The 16657-nt window shown below is 44.6% G+C and overlaps 2 protein-coding genes across 3 annotated transcripts in view; one reads left to right on the top strand and one right to left on the bottom strand.

Moving 5' to 3' along the window:
* HAT1 (histone acetyltransferase 1) overlaps window positions 1-7318 on the bottom strand; it is a 69219-nt gene extending 61901 nt beyond the window's left edge. Inside the window, exons 1-2 of one of the 2 annotated variants that reach the window (XM_055289730.2) lie at window positions 7187-7318; window positions 3758-3862 (exon numbers count right to left, since the gene is read on the bottom strand). In XM_055289730.2, coding sequence (XP_055145705.1) covers window positions 3758-3862; window positions 7187-7277 — 196 coding nt within the window. In that variant the 5' untranslated portion in view covers window positions 7278-7318. Of the gene's footprint in view, window positions 1-3757; window positions 3863-6648; window positions 6673-7186 lie in introns of those variants that run through there. The other variant, XM_055289731.2, reaches the window with a different exon arrangement.
* The window catches only part of SLC25A12 (solute carrier family 25 member 12), a 238474-nt gene that overhangs the window by 77867 nt on the left and 143950 nt on the right, over window positions 1-16657 (top strand). The window lies entirely within an intron of this gene.

Raw genomic sequence — 16657 nt, 5'->3', positions numbered from 1 at the left:
AACCCAGAAGGTGGAGACTGCATTCAGCCGCAATTGCGCCACTGCACTCCAGCCCGGGCAACAGCGCAAGACTCCGTCTCAAAAAAAAAAAAAAAAAAAAAAAAAAAAAAAGGGAATGAACTACTGGTACAGACAACATATGATATACCTCATAAAAATTCTGCTTAATGAAACAAGCCAGTCACAAAGCCAGTATATATGGGATAATTCCATTTATATAAAGTGCTAGAACACGGAAAGCTAATTTTGGTCAAAGAAATGAGACTGTAGTCACCTTGCAGGTGGCAGGGACTGAACAGTAAGGAACAAAGTTCTATCTACTAAGCCTGCTCTCATTAATGTTAGAGCAATACTAACAGCAATGTGTTCACCTAGCACCTAGATCTTGGCTTTAGCACCCAAATCTTGGCTTTAAAATACCATTTCCTGTGGCTAGGGGTGGTGGCTCATGCCTGTAATCCCAGCACTTTGGGAGGCCTCAGATCACCTGAGGTCAAGAGTTCCAGACCAGTCTGGCCAACATGATGAAACCCTGTCTCTACTAAAAATACAAAAATCAGCTGGGTGTGGTGGCAGACACCTGTAATCCCAGCTACTTGGGAGGCTGAGGCACGAGAATCACTTAAACCCAGGAGGCAGAGGTTTCAGTGAGCCAAGACCACGTCATTGCACTCCAGCCTGGGTGACAGTGAGACTCCATCTCAAAATAAAAAACCATTTCCTGGCTGGGTGCAGTGGCTCATGCCTGTAATTCCAGCACTTTGGGAGACTGAAGCAGGTGGATCACTTGGTCAGTTTGAGACAGCCTGACCAACATGGCGAAACCCCATCTCTACTAAAAACACAAAAAAATTACCCGGGCCTGGTGGCACATGCCTGTAATCCCAGCTTCTAGGGAGGCTGAGGCACAAAAATTACTTGAATCTGGGAGGCAGAGGTTGCAGTGAACCAAGATGGCACCACTGCACTCTACCTGGGCGACTGAGTGAGACTCTGTCCCTAAAATAAAATAAAATAACATTTCCTACTAAAAGAAACCAGGGATCCTTGGAGAAATGGCTGATTCCAAGGCTGGGGCAGAGATAACAGATAACAGGATGTTCCAAGGTAATCAAAGTATCAAAGAATGAAGTAATCGAAAAATGAGGGGACATGTAAAAAAATACACAGATCTCAGCAACCACATCCAGTCACTCCACTCAGCCCTTACCAAGTATTTTCTGTATGTCAAGGAGTTTAAACACTTTACTGATATTTAACTCCATATTTAATCTTTGTAACCACTGTGAAGTACTATTAACAATGAGGAAACTCAGGCATGGAAAGTAATGCAACCAGGAATCATGAGCATATATTATTTTTTACTTGTTCTAAGTGTAAAATTTTAGCAAATTCAGAGCTGTGCCACAATCTAACTTTCAAACATTTCCATAATTCCCAAAAGAAACGTCAGGCCCATTTGTAGTTACTCTGTGCTCCACTGTGCAACCACTACTTTCTGTCTCTATGGATGTGTCTTTTCTGAACATTTCATACAAATGGAATTACACAATATATGGTGTTTTTGTTTAGTTTCTTTCACTTAGCACAATCTTTTTAAGGTTCGCTACAATAGGTATCAGAATTTCATTCCTTCTTATTGTCAAATAGTATTCCGTGGTATAGCTACACTATACTTTATCCATTTCCAGCTGATATTTATCTGGGTTTCTTACATTTTTTTGGCTATTGTGAATAACGCAGCTATGAACATTCATGTACAAGTTTTTGCATGAACATACATTTTCATTTCTCTTGAGCAGACAGATACCTGGCAGTATAACTCCTGGGTCATATAATTCATTTACGTTTAACTTCTTAAGAAACTGTCAAACCACGAGGGGCGCTGTGGCTCACAGTTATAATCCCAACACTTTGGGAAGCCAAGCCAGGGGACTGCTTGAAGACAAGAGTTCAAGATGAGCCTGGACACACAGACACGTAGGGTCCATCTCTATGAAAAAATTTTTATAAGCCGGGCGTGGTGGCTCATGCCTGTAATCCCAGCACTTTGGGAGGCCAAGGTGGGCAGATCACCAGAGGTTGGGAATTCGAGACCAGCCTGACCAACATGGAGAAACCCTGTCTCTACTAAAAATACAAAAAATTAGCCAGGCGTGGTGGCGCATGACTGTAATCCCAGTTATGCGGGAGGCTGAGGCAGGAGAATCACTAGAACCCAGGAGGCGGAGGTTGCAGTGAGCCGGGATCATGCCATTGCACTCCAGCCTGGGCAAAAAGAGAGAAACTCCATCTCAAAAAAAAAAAATTTTTTGGCCGGGTGCGGTGGCTCACGCCTGTTAATCCCAGCACTTTGGGAGGCCGAGGCGGGCAGATCACGAGGTCAGGAGATCGAGACCATCCTGGCTAACACAGTGAAACTCCCGTCTCTACTAAAAAAATAGAAAAAATTAGCCGGGTGTGGTGGTGGGCGCCTGTAGTCCCAGCTACTCTGGAGGCTGAGGCAGGAGAATGGCGTGAACCTGGGAGGCGGAGCTTGCAGTGAGCTGAGATCACGCCACTGCACTCCAGCCTGGGCGACAGAGCGAGACTCCATCTCAAAATAAATAAATAAATAAATTTTTTTATAAAAATTAGCCAGGCTTGGGTGGTGCACACCTGTGGTCTCCTAGCTACTTGGCAGGCTGAGGCAGAAGGACTGCCTGAGCCCAGGGGTTGGAGGCAGCAGTGAGCTATGACCATGCCATGGCACTACAGCCTGGGTGATAGAGTGAGGCCTTCCTTGTCTCTTTAAAAAAGAAAGAGAAGGCCGGGCGCGGTGGCTCACGCTTGTAATCCCAGCACTTTGGGAGGCCGAGGTGGGCGGATCACGAGGTCAGGAGATCGAGACCACGGTGAAACCCCGTATCTACTAAAAATACAAAAATTAGCCGGGCGTGGTGGCGGGCGCCTGTAGTCCCAGCTACTCGGAGAGGCTGAGGCAGGAGAATGGCGTGAACCCAGGAGGCGGAGCTTGCAGTGAGCCGAGATCACGCCACTGCACTCCAGCCTGGGCGACAGAGCAAGACTCCGTCTCAAAAAAAAAAAAAAAATTAGCCAGGTGTGGTGGCGGGCGCCTGTAGTCCCAGCTACTCAGAGAGGCTGAGGCAGGAGAATGGCGTGAACCCGGGAGGCGGAGCTTGCAGTGAGCCGAGATCGCGCCACTGCACTCCAGCCTGGGTGACAGAGCGAGACTCCGTCTTAAAAAAAAAAAAAAAAAAGAAAGAGAAAGAAAAAAAAGGGGGGGAGGGGAGGAAAGTAAAGGAGAAGGAAGGAAAGAAAATTAAAAAGACAGAAAAGAAAATTGCCAAACTGTTTTCCAAAATAGTTATACCACTTTACATCCCCACCAGCAATATACAAGTGTTTTTTTCCACATCCTCACCAATATTTGCTGTTGTTTATTATTCTTATAGGCAAAAAAGTAAAAAATATTTTTAAGAGGCTGAAACTATATATACTTATTACTTTTTGCTCCACCGTCTTTCCTTTTTATATAAAATTTCCTTTTTATATAAAATTTGCCCCACCTTTCAAACATCTACACCTTCCGTGACATAAATCAAGACTGAATAAAATCTGAATATGTTCAATAAATGCAGAAAACCATACATGTGCATAAATAACTGCTCTTACATAAGATTTTACTTCAAATTTAAAATGAAAGAGTATATATACACAGTATATACATAACATCACTTAGAAATGGCATACATACCTAATTTTAGTTCAATTGCTGTGTTGGTGTTACATTTGTACTCTGCCAGTTTCTTCTCCACTGCACTCTTATATTCTACCAAAAATTTCTCCATAGCACCAAATCCTAAGAGAAAAGGTTTTTAAAAGGTTTAGTTGGAAGTGACTTAAATTGTCAAACCTACAATAGGGTTATTAGAAGTGGAATAGGGGTATGATTTAAAACATGCTGATAGATCATAAAAGCACAAGTCATTCTCCACATACTCTTAAATAAATGTATTAAGTAAGAATGCCAGCTGGGCACAGTGGCTCACGCCTGTAATCCCAGCACTTTGGGAGGCCGAGGTGGGTGGATCACGAGGTCAGGAGTTCGAGGTCGGCCTGGCCAAGATGGTGAAACCCGTCTCTACTAAAAATACAAAAATTAGCCGGGCACGGTCGCAGGCGCCTGTAATCCCAGCTACTTGGGAGGCTGAGGCAGGAGAATCTCTTGAACCCGGGAGGCAGACGGTGCAGTGAGCCGAGATCGCGCCACTGCCCTCTAGCCTGGGCGAGAGAGCAAGACTCCGTCTCAAAAAAAAAAAAAAAAAAAAAAAAAAAGAATGCCTCATTACAAAACAGAAAAAGAAATCACTTTTGAGATACAGGCTTATAAACTAGGCATACTTAATATAAATGAATAAACCTGAAAATTAACATGATAGATTACTAACATTTCTGAACATTTACTAATATAAATTACCTGCTAGGATTTATACTTGTCGTCTTTTTCATTGCAAGATGTAAAAAGCAAAATGAGAATGTCCTCTGATAATTATGACAGAATTTCATTTTAAGTATTGGAAAAAGTCTACCAGAGTGCTTCAGATAAGGAAATGATAACGCATGGAATGTCTCAAGAAGAATACACAAATATCTGGTAACCATGGTTACCCTGGGTAAGAAAGAAGGAAGAGGAACAGGGGCACAAAGAAAACATCTTTCCACTGTATTAAATATTTAAAAATCATGTGTGCCTAAAGTCATAAACTGTGAGCTACTGGCACAATAGTTTTACTACATAGTGGCTACTCAATAATATATATAATAAATAACATTGGAAGATATCACTATCAAGAGAAACTTTCAAGATAACAAATCACCTGACAAAATGAACATATGATTAGTAAAAATGGGCCAGGCGCGGTGGCTCACGCCTGTAATTTCAGCACTTTGGGAGGCCAAGGCAGGGGGATCACGAGTTCGAGACGGAGATCATCCTGGCCAACATGGTGAAACCCCATCTCCACTAAAAATACAAAAATTAGCTGGACGTGGTGGTGAGTGACTGTAGTCCTAGCTACTCCGGAGGCTAAGGCAGAATTGCCTGAATCCAGAAGGCAAAGGTTGCCAAGATTGCGCCACTGCACTCCAGCCTGGTGATAGAGAGAGACTCAGTCTCCAAAAAAAAAAAAATCAGGGCCGGGCGCGGTGGCTCACGCTTGTAATCCCAGCACTTTGGGAGGCCGAGGCGGGCGGATCACGAGGTCAGGAGATCGAGACCACGGTGAAACCCCGTCTCTACTAAAAATACAAAAAATTAGCCGGGCGTGGTGGCGAGCGCCTGTAGTCCCAGCTCCTCGGAGAGGCTGAGGCAGGAGAATGGCGTGAACCCGGGAGGCGGAGCTTGCAGTGAGCCGAGATTGCGCCACTGCACTCCAGCCTGGGCGACAGAGACTCCGTCTCCAAAAAAAAAAAAAAAAAAAAATCAGTACAAATTCAGGCAGAAAAAAGCCATAAGCAAAAAATAAAAAGGGGTACAATGATGTCCTACGAACTTCAAAAAGGGTTTGTTAAAACACACACACAGAAAATGGGAAAGACTTGAAGCAGTATAGATTAATAGTTTGGAGTCAGAATTCCTGGATTCTGACTATTTCACACGCTTACTGAGCTAGTAAGCTCAGGGAACTAGAGCACATTACTTAACCCCTCTGACCCTAATCTACAGAACTGAGATTACAGAATTTACTTCGAGGAATGTAAGCAACAAACCTGTGAAATCATATATTAGGTTAATCCACACAATTCTATAAGCAGATGTTATATCAACCCCATTTTATATGCAAAAGTTCAGGCTTAGAAAGAGGTTGAGTTGAAGGGCATCCAACTACTAAATGATGGGCCCAAAATTCGAATTTAGATGTAATTCTTAGAGTATGTCCTCCCTCTTCTGTGGTACTTCAAGATCCTATAATCTCCATCTGGTAGAAAAGTCCTTCTTTAAACATCTGTAGAGCTCACACAACAGCTTGTCTATCCCACATATTCATGAAAATGGAATGGTTAATGTAGCGAGACTACGAGGAATGCCCTGTAAAGGGATGATAAAAGCAACAGAGGCCAGCAAAGGGGCTCAATCCTGCCATTCCAACACTTTGGGAAGCTGAGGCGAGAGGATGGCTTGAGGCCAAGAGTTCCAGACCAGCCTGAGGCAATACAGCGATACCCTGTCTCTAAAAGGTTAAAAAAAAATTGTTTTTTTTTAGCCGAATGTTGTGGCGCATGCCTGTAGTCCTAGCTACTCGGGAGGCTGAGGCAAGAGGATCGCTTGAGCGTAGGAGGAGTTGGAGGCTGCCGGGAACTATGATCGCTGCACTCCAGCCTGGGCGACAGAGAGACCCTGTCTCAGGAAAAAGAAACTGTCCATAACTTCAAAAGATAAGTAATCGAAAAAAATAATCACACCAAAACAGCCTTAATAGACGTACAAAGTAATAGCAATTATACATTATTAAATGTTGTAACTTGAAGGGTCTCTAGAATGTACACAAGAGAACTGTATTATAGTAGTCCAACCCTAAAAGAGAAGGGAGGAGTTCAGGAACAAAGTCATTCTCAAAGGGCATCTAAATACGATCCTCGGAATACCAAAGTGTGAGAGATTAAGGAGACGATTACGAAGTCAGTCGAGATCCAAGTGGGAGCGCTAGAGCAGGGCAAAGCAGCAATGCGCTAGCTCAGAAGTTGACTGTAGTGGAAGGTAGACGGAGACCTGGAAGAGGAGGAGGATCTGAGCATTAAAATCAGCTGGCGGGAACAGGACCAGATGTAAAAGAGCTGAAGCAAGCAGCAGTGGACAAAAGGAATGGGAAGAGAAACAGGCCCCAAGGCATGTGGCATTTTACAAGCCCAAATCGTGACGCTTTCCCCCGGCGTCTTCGGCCCTCGGTAGGGGCCGGGTTGCTGGCAGAAGGCGCAGAACCCCAAGCAGTTGGGGGCGGGGGCGCGGACCGCCGCCAACAAGGAGCTGCTTGGCTGAGAGTTCCGCGCTTCCGGTCCCAAGCAGGCCTTCTGGAACCCAGGCTACAGCCCGAAAGTTCTAGGCGGGCATTGTCACCACCGTCTCGGTGTTCTATCCCCGATCTGGCCGCCTCCTCCCCTTGGTAAACTTTTCCCGGGAACTTACCCGCCATTTCCGAGCTACGAGCACCCGCGGCTGAGGAAGGACGAATCAACCCGCGCGCTCCCGGGCCGGAAGTGACCGCACAGTCTGACATATTTTCCCCGCCCACTCCCAGCGTGACGTTAGCCAACTAAAGGAGGCGTGTCCAGGAGCCCGGCGGCGGAAGCGCCTCAAGAGGCGGGGCTAACGCCGAGAAGTATGCGCGGGCCGTTGCCTAGCCACTGCGAATGCCGTCAGCCGCTTTGCAGGCCTGAAGTGGAGAAGGAGGCCGCAAACGGACCTTCGCGGTTGAGATGCTCTCTGGCCCCAGGAAAGTTTCTCTGGGGTTGATTTGATCAATACAGACACTTTACGCCTGTTTTCCATACCCGTTCCTGAGATGTTTTGGAGACTGGCTGAAAATCTTTCCTCTTGGCCTGGACAGTGCATCCAAACACCTGAGCCCTGTGGGCAATTTTACCATTTTACCTAGGTTAAAGTAGAGGTTGAGTTTCAGTTGCGGGAGAAGTTTTCACTTGTTTTCCTCATTTGTTTCTCATTTTGCTGTAAACTTTAACATCTTTTTTCCTTTCTCCCTGTTTTTAACGTATACAGTATGATATTTAGGTACTCTGCTTTCACTCTTCAGGTTACTAAGCAACCATTTAGCGCGCAAAAATCGTTACCTAGGCCGGGCGCGGTGGCTCACGCCTGTAATCCCAGCACTTTGGGAGGCCGAGGCGGGTAGATTGCCTGAGCTCAGGAGTTCGAGACCAGCGTAGCCAACATAGTGAAACCCCCGTCTCTACTAAAAATACAAAAATTAGCCAGGCATGGTGGCAGGCGCCTGTAATCCCAGCTACTCGGGAGGCTGAGGCAGGAGAATCGCTTGAACCCTGGAGGCGAAAGTTGCAGTGAGCCGAGATTGCGCCAGTACACTCCAGCCTGGGCGACAGAGTGAGACTCCGTCTCAAAAAAAAAAAAAATTATTACCTAATAAATACCTCAAGTGGCCTGATGTAGTCTTGCATGCCACATGTCCTAGTGGTTTGAATTACATCACAAGGTGCCACCTGATTTTAGCCATAGGCCTTGTTAGTATTTAGTAGCTGTTGGAACTGCTTTCCCCAGAGGATAAACCACTATTTAGGTATCCACAAATATTCCCACAATGTTGGCTATACACCAGAATTCCTTATCTCAACAAATATTTGTTAACAGGTTTTACAGTGATGCACGCTAAAGCTAAAATGAACCCTTGGGATGATGGTCTAGAACTAACACGCCCTCTCATTTTAGAGATGAGGAAACCAAAGCCCAGAAAAGATAAACTGCCCAAGTTCATTCTCAGTATGCAACCTATGCAGAGTGCAGTTCATCAGATACTCAGCCCAGTATTTATTTGCTCAACTATATAGAGATGGCTTTCCTGAAGATAAAGATCAGAAAAGGTACTGAGAATGCCCAGATCCTTTTTCTTTCTTTCTTTCTCTTTCTTTCTCTTTCTTTTCTTTTCTGACAGAGTTTCGCTCTTGTTGCCGAGGCTGGAGTGCAATGGCACAATCTCAGCTCACCACAACCTCTGCCTCCCGGGGTTAAGCGATTCTCCTGCCTCAGCCTCCTGAGTCGCTGGGATTACAGGCATGCGCCACCACGCCCAGCAATTTTGTATGTTTGTAGAGACGAGGTTTCTCCATGTTGGTTAGGCTGATCTCGAACTCCCGACCTCGGATGATCTGCCCATCTCGGCCTCCAAAAGTGCTGGGATTACAGGCGTGAGCCACCGCGCCAAGCCAGATCCTTTTTCTTGAAACCTAATGATACACAAAAAATTACAGTCATAGGCCAGGCACGGTGGCTCACGCCTGTAATCCCAGCACTTTGGGAGGCCGAGGCGGGCGGATCACAAGGTCAGGAGATCCAGACCATCCTGGCTAACATGGTGAAACCCCGTCTCTACTAAAAATACAAAAAAATTAGCCGGGCATGGTAGCGGGTGCCTGTAGTCCCAGCTACTCGGGAGGCTGAGGCAGGAGAATGGCGTGAACCTGGGAGGCGGAGCTTGCAGTGAGCCGAGATCGCACCACTGCACTCCAGCCTGGGCGAGAGCGAGACCCTGACTCAAAAAAAAAAAAGAAATTACAGTCATAATGTTAAGACAGAAAACTGAAATCAATGGGACTAATGATATTATGAAACAAAAAAGGAAAACAATCTTTTTCTTTAACAATCATTTTTGGCCAGGCATGGTGGTTCACACCTGTAATCTCAGCACTTTGGGAGGCCAAGGCAGGCAGATCCCCTGAGGTCAGGAGTTTGAGACCAGCCTGGCCAACATGGTAAAACCCTGTCTCTACTAAAAAGTACAATAAATTAACCGGGCGTGGTAGCATGCGCCTGTAATCTCAACTACTTGGGAGGCTGAGGCAGAAGAATCGCTTGAACCCAGGAGGCGGAGGTTGCAGTGAGCTGAGATAGTGCCACTGCACTCCAGCCTGCTCAAGAGAGCGAGACTCCATCTCAAAAAAAAACCTTTTCTTTTCAAAATGGCAAAACTTATCATTTCTTTCCAAAATCATCTTATCTATGGATCAATTGCTGACCAGCAATTATGATCTTTATAAGTAAGAAATCAAGAAGAATTACGTTTTAACTGTGGTATATCACAGATTATTAGTCCTGTGATATTATGGTTAGTTGTAGGAAAAAAAATGTGATGAAACTTACTGATATATTGTGTGACTAGCATTTAATGTGATCTGCTTGCAGAATTGAGGTTTTATATTGTCCTCGTCTTAGATGTTCACTTTTTTTTTTTTTGAGACAGGGTCTCACTCTTACCCAGGCTAGATTGCAATGATGCAATCATAGCTCACTACAGCCTCCAGCCTCCAACTGCTGGGCTCAAAAGATCCTCCTGCCTCTCAGCTTCCCAAATAGCCAGGACTACAAATGTATGCCACTGTGCACAGCTAATTTTTTTGTTTTTTGTAGAAATGGAGTCTCAGTATGTTGCCCAGTCTCAGTATGTCCCCAACTCCTGGCCTCAAGCAATCCTCTCAGCTTGGCCTCCCAGAATGCTGGGATAATAGGTGTGAGCCACCATGTCCATCCTCACATATTTTTTTTTAATGTTACAGAATAAATGTTTTGGTACAGTTTACCTAAAAGATAAAAGAATGACTTACTTTGGAAATGTAGTGGTAAAATTACCCAAAAGGAAAAAACATTCTCTTTTTTTTGTAGGGATTTCTTTCCTTTTTTAACTTATATTTTACTTTGTTCTAAAGGGAATTTAAGAAAGCAACTATTACAATCATGGAATAAAATTTCTATGAAAGGAATATGCTGTCCTCATATATATGGAAGAGACAACATATCTTGTGGGAAGTTTACTGCCCTACTAGTCCCAGTTCTACTTCATGCATGTTCAACCTTGTTGCATCTATTAAGTGGAGATAATAGTCCTGCCCAGTCACCACACTGGGTTGTTGTAAAAACCAAATGGAATAATATTTGTGAACGAGCTTTGTAAACTCTAAAACTCTATGCAGGTATGAAGTGGTATTACTATGATAACATTTATTCTAGTAAGGGAGATTTGGAAAAGGCATTTTCTTCAGAGAAAAGGGCCATATTATACTATTAGGTATGAACTAGCAACCATGTGTTGGTACAGGCTCAAGTTCATGTGGACTGATAAATTTCACTATCTTGCTTTGAAACCTCCAGAATGGATTAAAATTTGGCATAAAAAATATGGTCATCGGGCTGGGCGCAGTGGCTCATGCCTGTAATCCCAGCACTTTGGGAGGCCAAGGCAGGCAGATCACGAGGTCAGGAGATCAAGAGCATCCTGGCTAACATGGTGAAACCCCGTCTCTACTAAAAACACAAAAAATTAGCCAGGCGTGGAGGCGGGCGCCTGTAGTCCCAGCTACTCGGGAGGCTGAGGCAGGAGAATGGCATGCACCCAGGAGGCAGACCTTGCAGTGAGCCGAGATCGTGCCACTGTACTCCAGCCTGGGAGACAGACTCCGTCTCAAAAAAAAAAGGTCATGAGAAAATTGATGCAGGAAATCTAAGACCTAAAAGAAAAATGCATGCGTGTAATGTGTCTTCATTTTAAAATACATACCTTTACACAGACAAATAACAGTAGTTAGTTAGCTCAATTTTTTTTTTTTTTTTTTGAGACTGGGTCTCGCTCTGTCACCCAGTCTGGAGTGCAGTGGCGCAATCTCGGCTCACTGCAAGCTCCGCCTCCCGGGTTCACGCCTTTCTCCTGCCTCAGCCTCTCCAAGTAGCTGGGACTACAGGCGCCCGCCACCACCCCCGGCTAATTTTTTGTATTTTTAGTAGAGACAGGGTTTCACCGTGGTCTCGATCTCCTGACCTCGTGATCCGCCCGCCTCGGCCTCCCAAAGTGCTGGGATTACAAGCGTGAGCCACTGCGCCCGGCCAGTTAGCTCATTTTTTTAGCTCGTAGTGCTAACGAGCATAAAGTTATGAGTCTCAGTTCCCAGAGCAATTATCCAGAAACCATTATCCAGCTAGATGACTTCCAAATGGGATACAAGAAAGAAAACAGGCTGGGCGCGGTGGCTCACTTCTCTGATCCCAGCACTTTGGGAGGCCGAGGCAGGCAGATCACATGAAGTCAGGAGTTTGAGACCAGCCTGGCCAACATGGTGAAACCCCCATCTCTACTGAAAATACAAAAATTAACCAGATGTGGTGGCATACACCTGTAATTCCAGCTACTCAGAAGGCTGAGGCAGGAAAATTGCTTGAGCCCAGGAGACGGAGGTTGCAGTGAGCTGAGATCCCGCCATTGCACTCCAGCCTGGGCGACAGAGCAAGTCTCTCTCAAGAAAGAAAAAAAAAAGGAAAGAAAAAAAAATAAAAATGGACCAGCTCATGTTGAAAACTACTGTAAGAGGAATATCCTAAATACACAAAAATTACCAACATTCTTTATTTTCTAACTCTAATATACTACCCATACGTGTATAAATTAGTACCTTTTGAGGGGCAATTTAGAAATTTTAACACATTTTTACAAATGTAACAAAATTTTCAATTTGTGTTTCCTTTGAGGCAACAACAGTTCCACTTTTAAGCATTTGTACTGCAAAACTATTTCACAGAAATGCAAAGATACACTAAAACAAAGATGTGCAATGCTGTATTATTTTCACTGGCAAGTTGAAAATAGCCTAAACTTCTAGCACAAGGGGCTAGCTAATATGTTCTATCTCCTCTACAATAGGTTAAAAAATAAATTACAGGCCAGGCGCGGTGGCTCACGCTTGTAATCCCAGCACTTTGGGAGACCGAGGTGGGCGGATCACGAGGTCAGGAGATCGAGACCACAGTGAAACCCCGTCTCTACTAAAAATACAAAAAATTCTCAAAAAAAAAAAAAAAAAAATTAGCCGGGCGTGGTGGTGGGCACCTGTAGTCCCAGCTACTCGGAGAGGCTGAGGCAGGAGAATGGCGTGAACCCGGGAGGCGGAGCTTGCAGTGAGCCGAGATTGTGCCACTGCACTCCAGCCTGGGCAACAAAGCGAGACTCTGTCTCAAAAAATAAATAAATAAATAAATAAAATAAATTGCAAAAAAAATAATGTTATTTCATTTATATAAAAATGTATTTTGAGGCCGGGCGCGGTGGCTCACGCCTGTAATCCCAGCACTTTGGGAGGCCGAGGCGGGCGGATCACGAGGTCAGGAGATCGAGACCATCCTGGCTAACACGGTGAAACCCCGTCTCTACTAAAATTACAAAAAATTAGCTGGGCGCGGTGGCGGGCGCCTATAGTCCCAGCTACTAGGGAGGCTGAGGCAGGAGAATGGCGTGAACCCAGGAGGCGGAGCTTGCAGTGAGCCGAGATCGCGCCACTGCACTCCAGCCTGGGCGACAGAGCCAGACTCCATCTCAAAAAAAAAAAAAAAAAAAAAAAAAAAAAAAAAAAATGTATTTTGATATAAACAGAAAACATCTGAAAGCATACCTCACAAACTTAACTATAGTTGCCTTTAGGGGGAATTTAGAGATGGAGATTAATGAGGTTTTTTGTTTTTGTTTTGGAGACAGAGTCTGCCCAGGCTGGAGTACAGTGGCGTGATCTCGGCTCACTGCAATCTCCACCTCCTAGGTTCAAGCAATTCTCCTGCCTTAGCCTCCCGAGTAGCTGGGGCTACAGTGAGCATCCGCCACCACGCCCAGCTAATTTTTGTAATTTTAGTAGAGATGAGGTTTCACCATGTTGGCCAGGCTGTTCTCGAACTCCTGACCCCAAGTGATCTGCCTCCTTGGCCTCCCAAAGTGCTGGGATTATAGGCGTGAGCCACCGTGCCCAGCCTAATGAGTTTTTTTAATTCTTTAATACCATTTGTCTCTTTCGATGATGATGTATTGGTTTCTTTCACAGTTAGAAACGTACCCATCTGGCTGGGCGTTGTGGCTCACACCTATAATCCCAGCACTTTGGGAGGCCGAGGTGGGCAGACCGCCTGAGGTCCAGAGTTGGAGACCAGCCTGACCAACATGGAGAAATCCCATCTCTAAGAAAAACACAGAATTAGCCGGGCGTGGTGGTGCATGCCTGTAATCCCAGCTACTCGGGAGGCTGAGGCAGGAGAATCATTTGAACCCAGGAGGCAGAGGTTGCGGTGAGCCAAGATCGTGCCATTGCACTCCAGCCTGGGCAACTAGAGCAAAATTCCGTCTCAAAACAAACAAACAAAAAAAAACAAAGAGAAACTTATCCACCTTTTTGGAGGTTTTTAGACATGGTTGCTAACTCCCTACCCTCTTCTCTACATTCGATGTATTATGGTACACAGACTATAAGGGAAGCAATTTAATCAAAACTAGGAACAATTAGTTGAAAACTAATATTTTCCATTTTGAATTTTGTCATTATTTACAAGCAAAGATTGGCCAAAATAACAAGCACTGTAATTATTTATACCTGTTTTCAAAATGACTGTCCAGTGATGCCTGCTTTACTTCTGGAAACTAATTTATTAGAATGGCATTAATTATGTATTTGTCTACTTTGGGTAGGTAATACAATAATAACTGTGATATTATACATTCTATCATTAAAATGCTATTTTAAGTATTATTTATTTTCTTTCTTTTTTTTTTTTTTTTGAGATGGCATTTCACTCTTGTTGTCCAGGCTGGAGTGCAATGGTGCAATGTTGGCTCACTGCAACCTCTGCCTCCTGGGTTCAAGCGATCCTTCTGTCTCAGCCTCCCAAGTAGTTGGAATTACAGGCATGCACCACCACGTCCAGCTAATTTTTGTATTTTTAGTAGAGATGGGGTTTCACCATGTTGGTCAGACTGGTCTCGAGCTCCTGACCTCAGATGATCCACCTGTCTTGGCCTCTCAAAAGTGCTGGGATTACAGGCGTGAGCCACCATGCCTGGCCTTAAGTATTAATTCTTTTCCAGTTTTAGCCAACAAAAATGGCCATTACTTTTAATTTTTTTTGCTGCTGTTTGTTTCCTAATATAGTAGAAGAGCTTCAGGGTGAGAGGGGGATGAAGAAAACTTTATCAATGTTACTTAGATACAAAAGAAATAATACTGAAAAGTGGTAAAAAAAAAATTATGACTATAAATATGCATTTTAAGCTGCCTTATTATTTTAGTCAATGTCTTTTTTTTTTTTTTTTTGAGATGCAGTCTGGCTCTGTCACACAGGCTGGAGTGCAGTGGCACGATCTTCGCTCACTGCAACCCCCATCTCCCAGGCTCAAGTGATTCTCCTGCCTCAGCCTCCCAAGTAGCTGGTACTACAGGCATATGCCACCATGCCTGGTTAATTTTTGTATTTTTTTTTTTTTTTTTTTTTTGAGACGGAGTCTCGCTCTGTCCCCTAGGCTGGAGTGCAGTGGCACGATCTCGGCTCACTGCAACCTCTGCCTCCCGGGTTCACGCCATTCTCCTGCCTCAGCCTCTCCAAGTAGCTGGGACTACAGGCGCCTGCCACCACGCCCGGCTAATTTTTTGTATTTTTAGTAGAGACAGGGTTTCACCATGGTCTCCATCTCCTGACCTCGTGATCCGCCCGCCTCGGCCTCCCAAAGTGCTGGGATTACAAGCGTGAGCCACCGCGCCCGGCCTGTATTTTTTTTTTTTTTTTAGTAGAGACGGGGTTTCACCGTGTTAGCCAGGATGGTCTTGATCTCCTGACCTAGTGATCTGCCCGCCTCAGCCTCCCAAAATGCTGGGATTACAGGCGTGAGCCACCACGACCGCCCCTCCCTGCCGCACCCCCCCAACTTTTTTTTTTTTTTTTTTGAGATAGTCTCGCTCTGTTGCCCAGGCTGAAGTGCAGTGGTGATCTCGGCACACTGCAACCTCCGCCTCCCAGGTTCAAGTGATTCTCCAGCCTCTCAGCCTCCTGAGTAGCTGGGACTACAGGTGCCCACCACTCAGCTAATTTTTATATTTTCAGTAGAGACGGGGGTTCACCATGTTGGCCAGGCTGGTCTCCAACTCCTGACCTAAAGTGATCTGGCCGCCTTGGCATCTCAAAGTGCTAAGGTTACAGACATGAGCCACCATGCCTGGCCTAGTCAATATTTCTTTTTTTTTTTAAGATGGAGTTTCACTCTTGTTGCCTAGGCTGGAGTTCAGTGGCACCACCTCAACTCATCGAAATCTCCGCCTCCTGGGTTCAAGCGATTCTCCTGTGTCAGCCTCCCAAATAGCTGGGATTACAGGCATGCGCCACCACACCCAGCTAATTTTGTATTTTTAGTAGAGATGGGGTTTCTCCATGTTCGTCAGGCTGGTCTCAAACTCCCGACCTCAGGTGATCCACCCACCTCGGCTTCCCAAAGTGCTGGGATTACAGGTGTGAGCCACCACACCAGGCCATTGTCTTTCTTTTAATGTAAAAAAACGCATAACATAAAACTTACCATGGTAACTATTTTTAAGTTTATAGTTCAGTAATATTAAGAATATATTCACCTTGTTGTGAAATCTGTCATTTTAATAGGTTGGTTTTCAGTCAACTCCTTTGTAACCTATTTACCTATATCACTATGTACAGCAGGAGTTTTAACTTCCCATGATGTGGACACACAAAGTAATAAGGTTTATACCAACTATATAATGGTGCTAGTTCAGTGTTTAGTTCATAAACCTTAAAAGAATAAAAATAAAGTTTAGTTTTATGGTAGTGTTTTCTCTAATTCTTTTTACAAATTGGAGTTTTGAGGGACCATATGAAGCCAACAACCTAAATCAACCACTGTGCAAGTTAGTGAAAATTAAAGAGATTTTTTTCAAAAATTTTCTAGGGGGATCCAGACTTTAAGGTTAACTTCATTAATCGCATAAACACAGGGCCAGTCCCTTTGCCAGTCTGTTGAATGAATTAAGAGGAAGAAAGAGTCATACTGACTGGCACCATATGACACAAAGAGAACCTGCTTTATCAGGTAAGAAGGGTGAGTCAGTA

Source organism: Symphalangus syndactylus, chromosome 8 (assembly GCF_028878055.3).
Source record: "Symphalangus syndactylus isolate Jambi chromosome 8, NHGRI_mSymSyn1-v2.1_pri, whole genome shotgun sequence".
Classification (NCBI taxonomy): domain Eukaryota; kingdom Metazoa; phylum Chordata; class Mammalia; order Primates; family Hylobatidae; genus Symphalangus; species Symphalangus syndactylus.
Note: the sequence above shows the minus strand (reverse complement) of the source record. Positions and strands in the feature narration are given on the sequence as shown.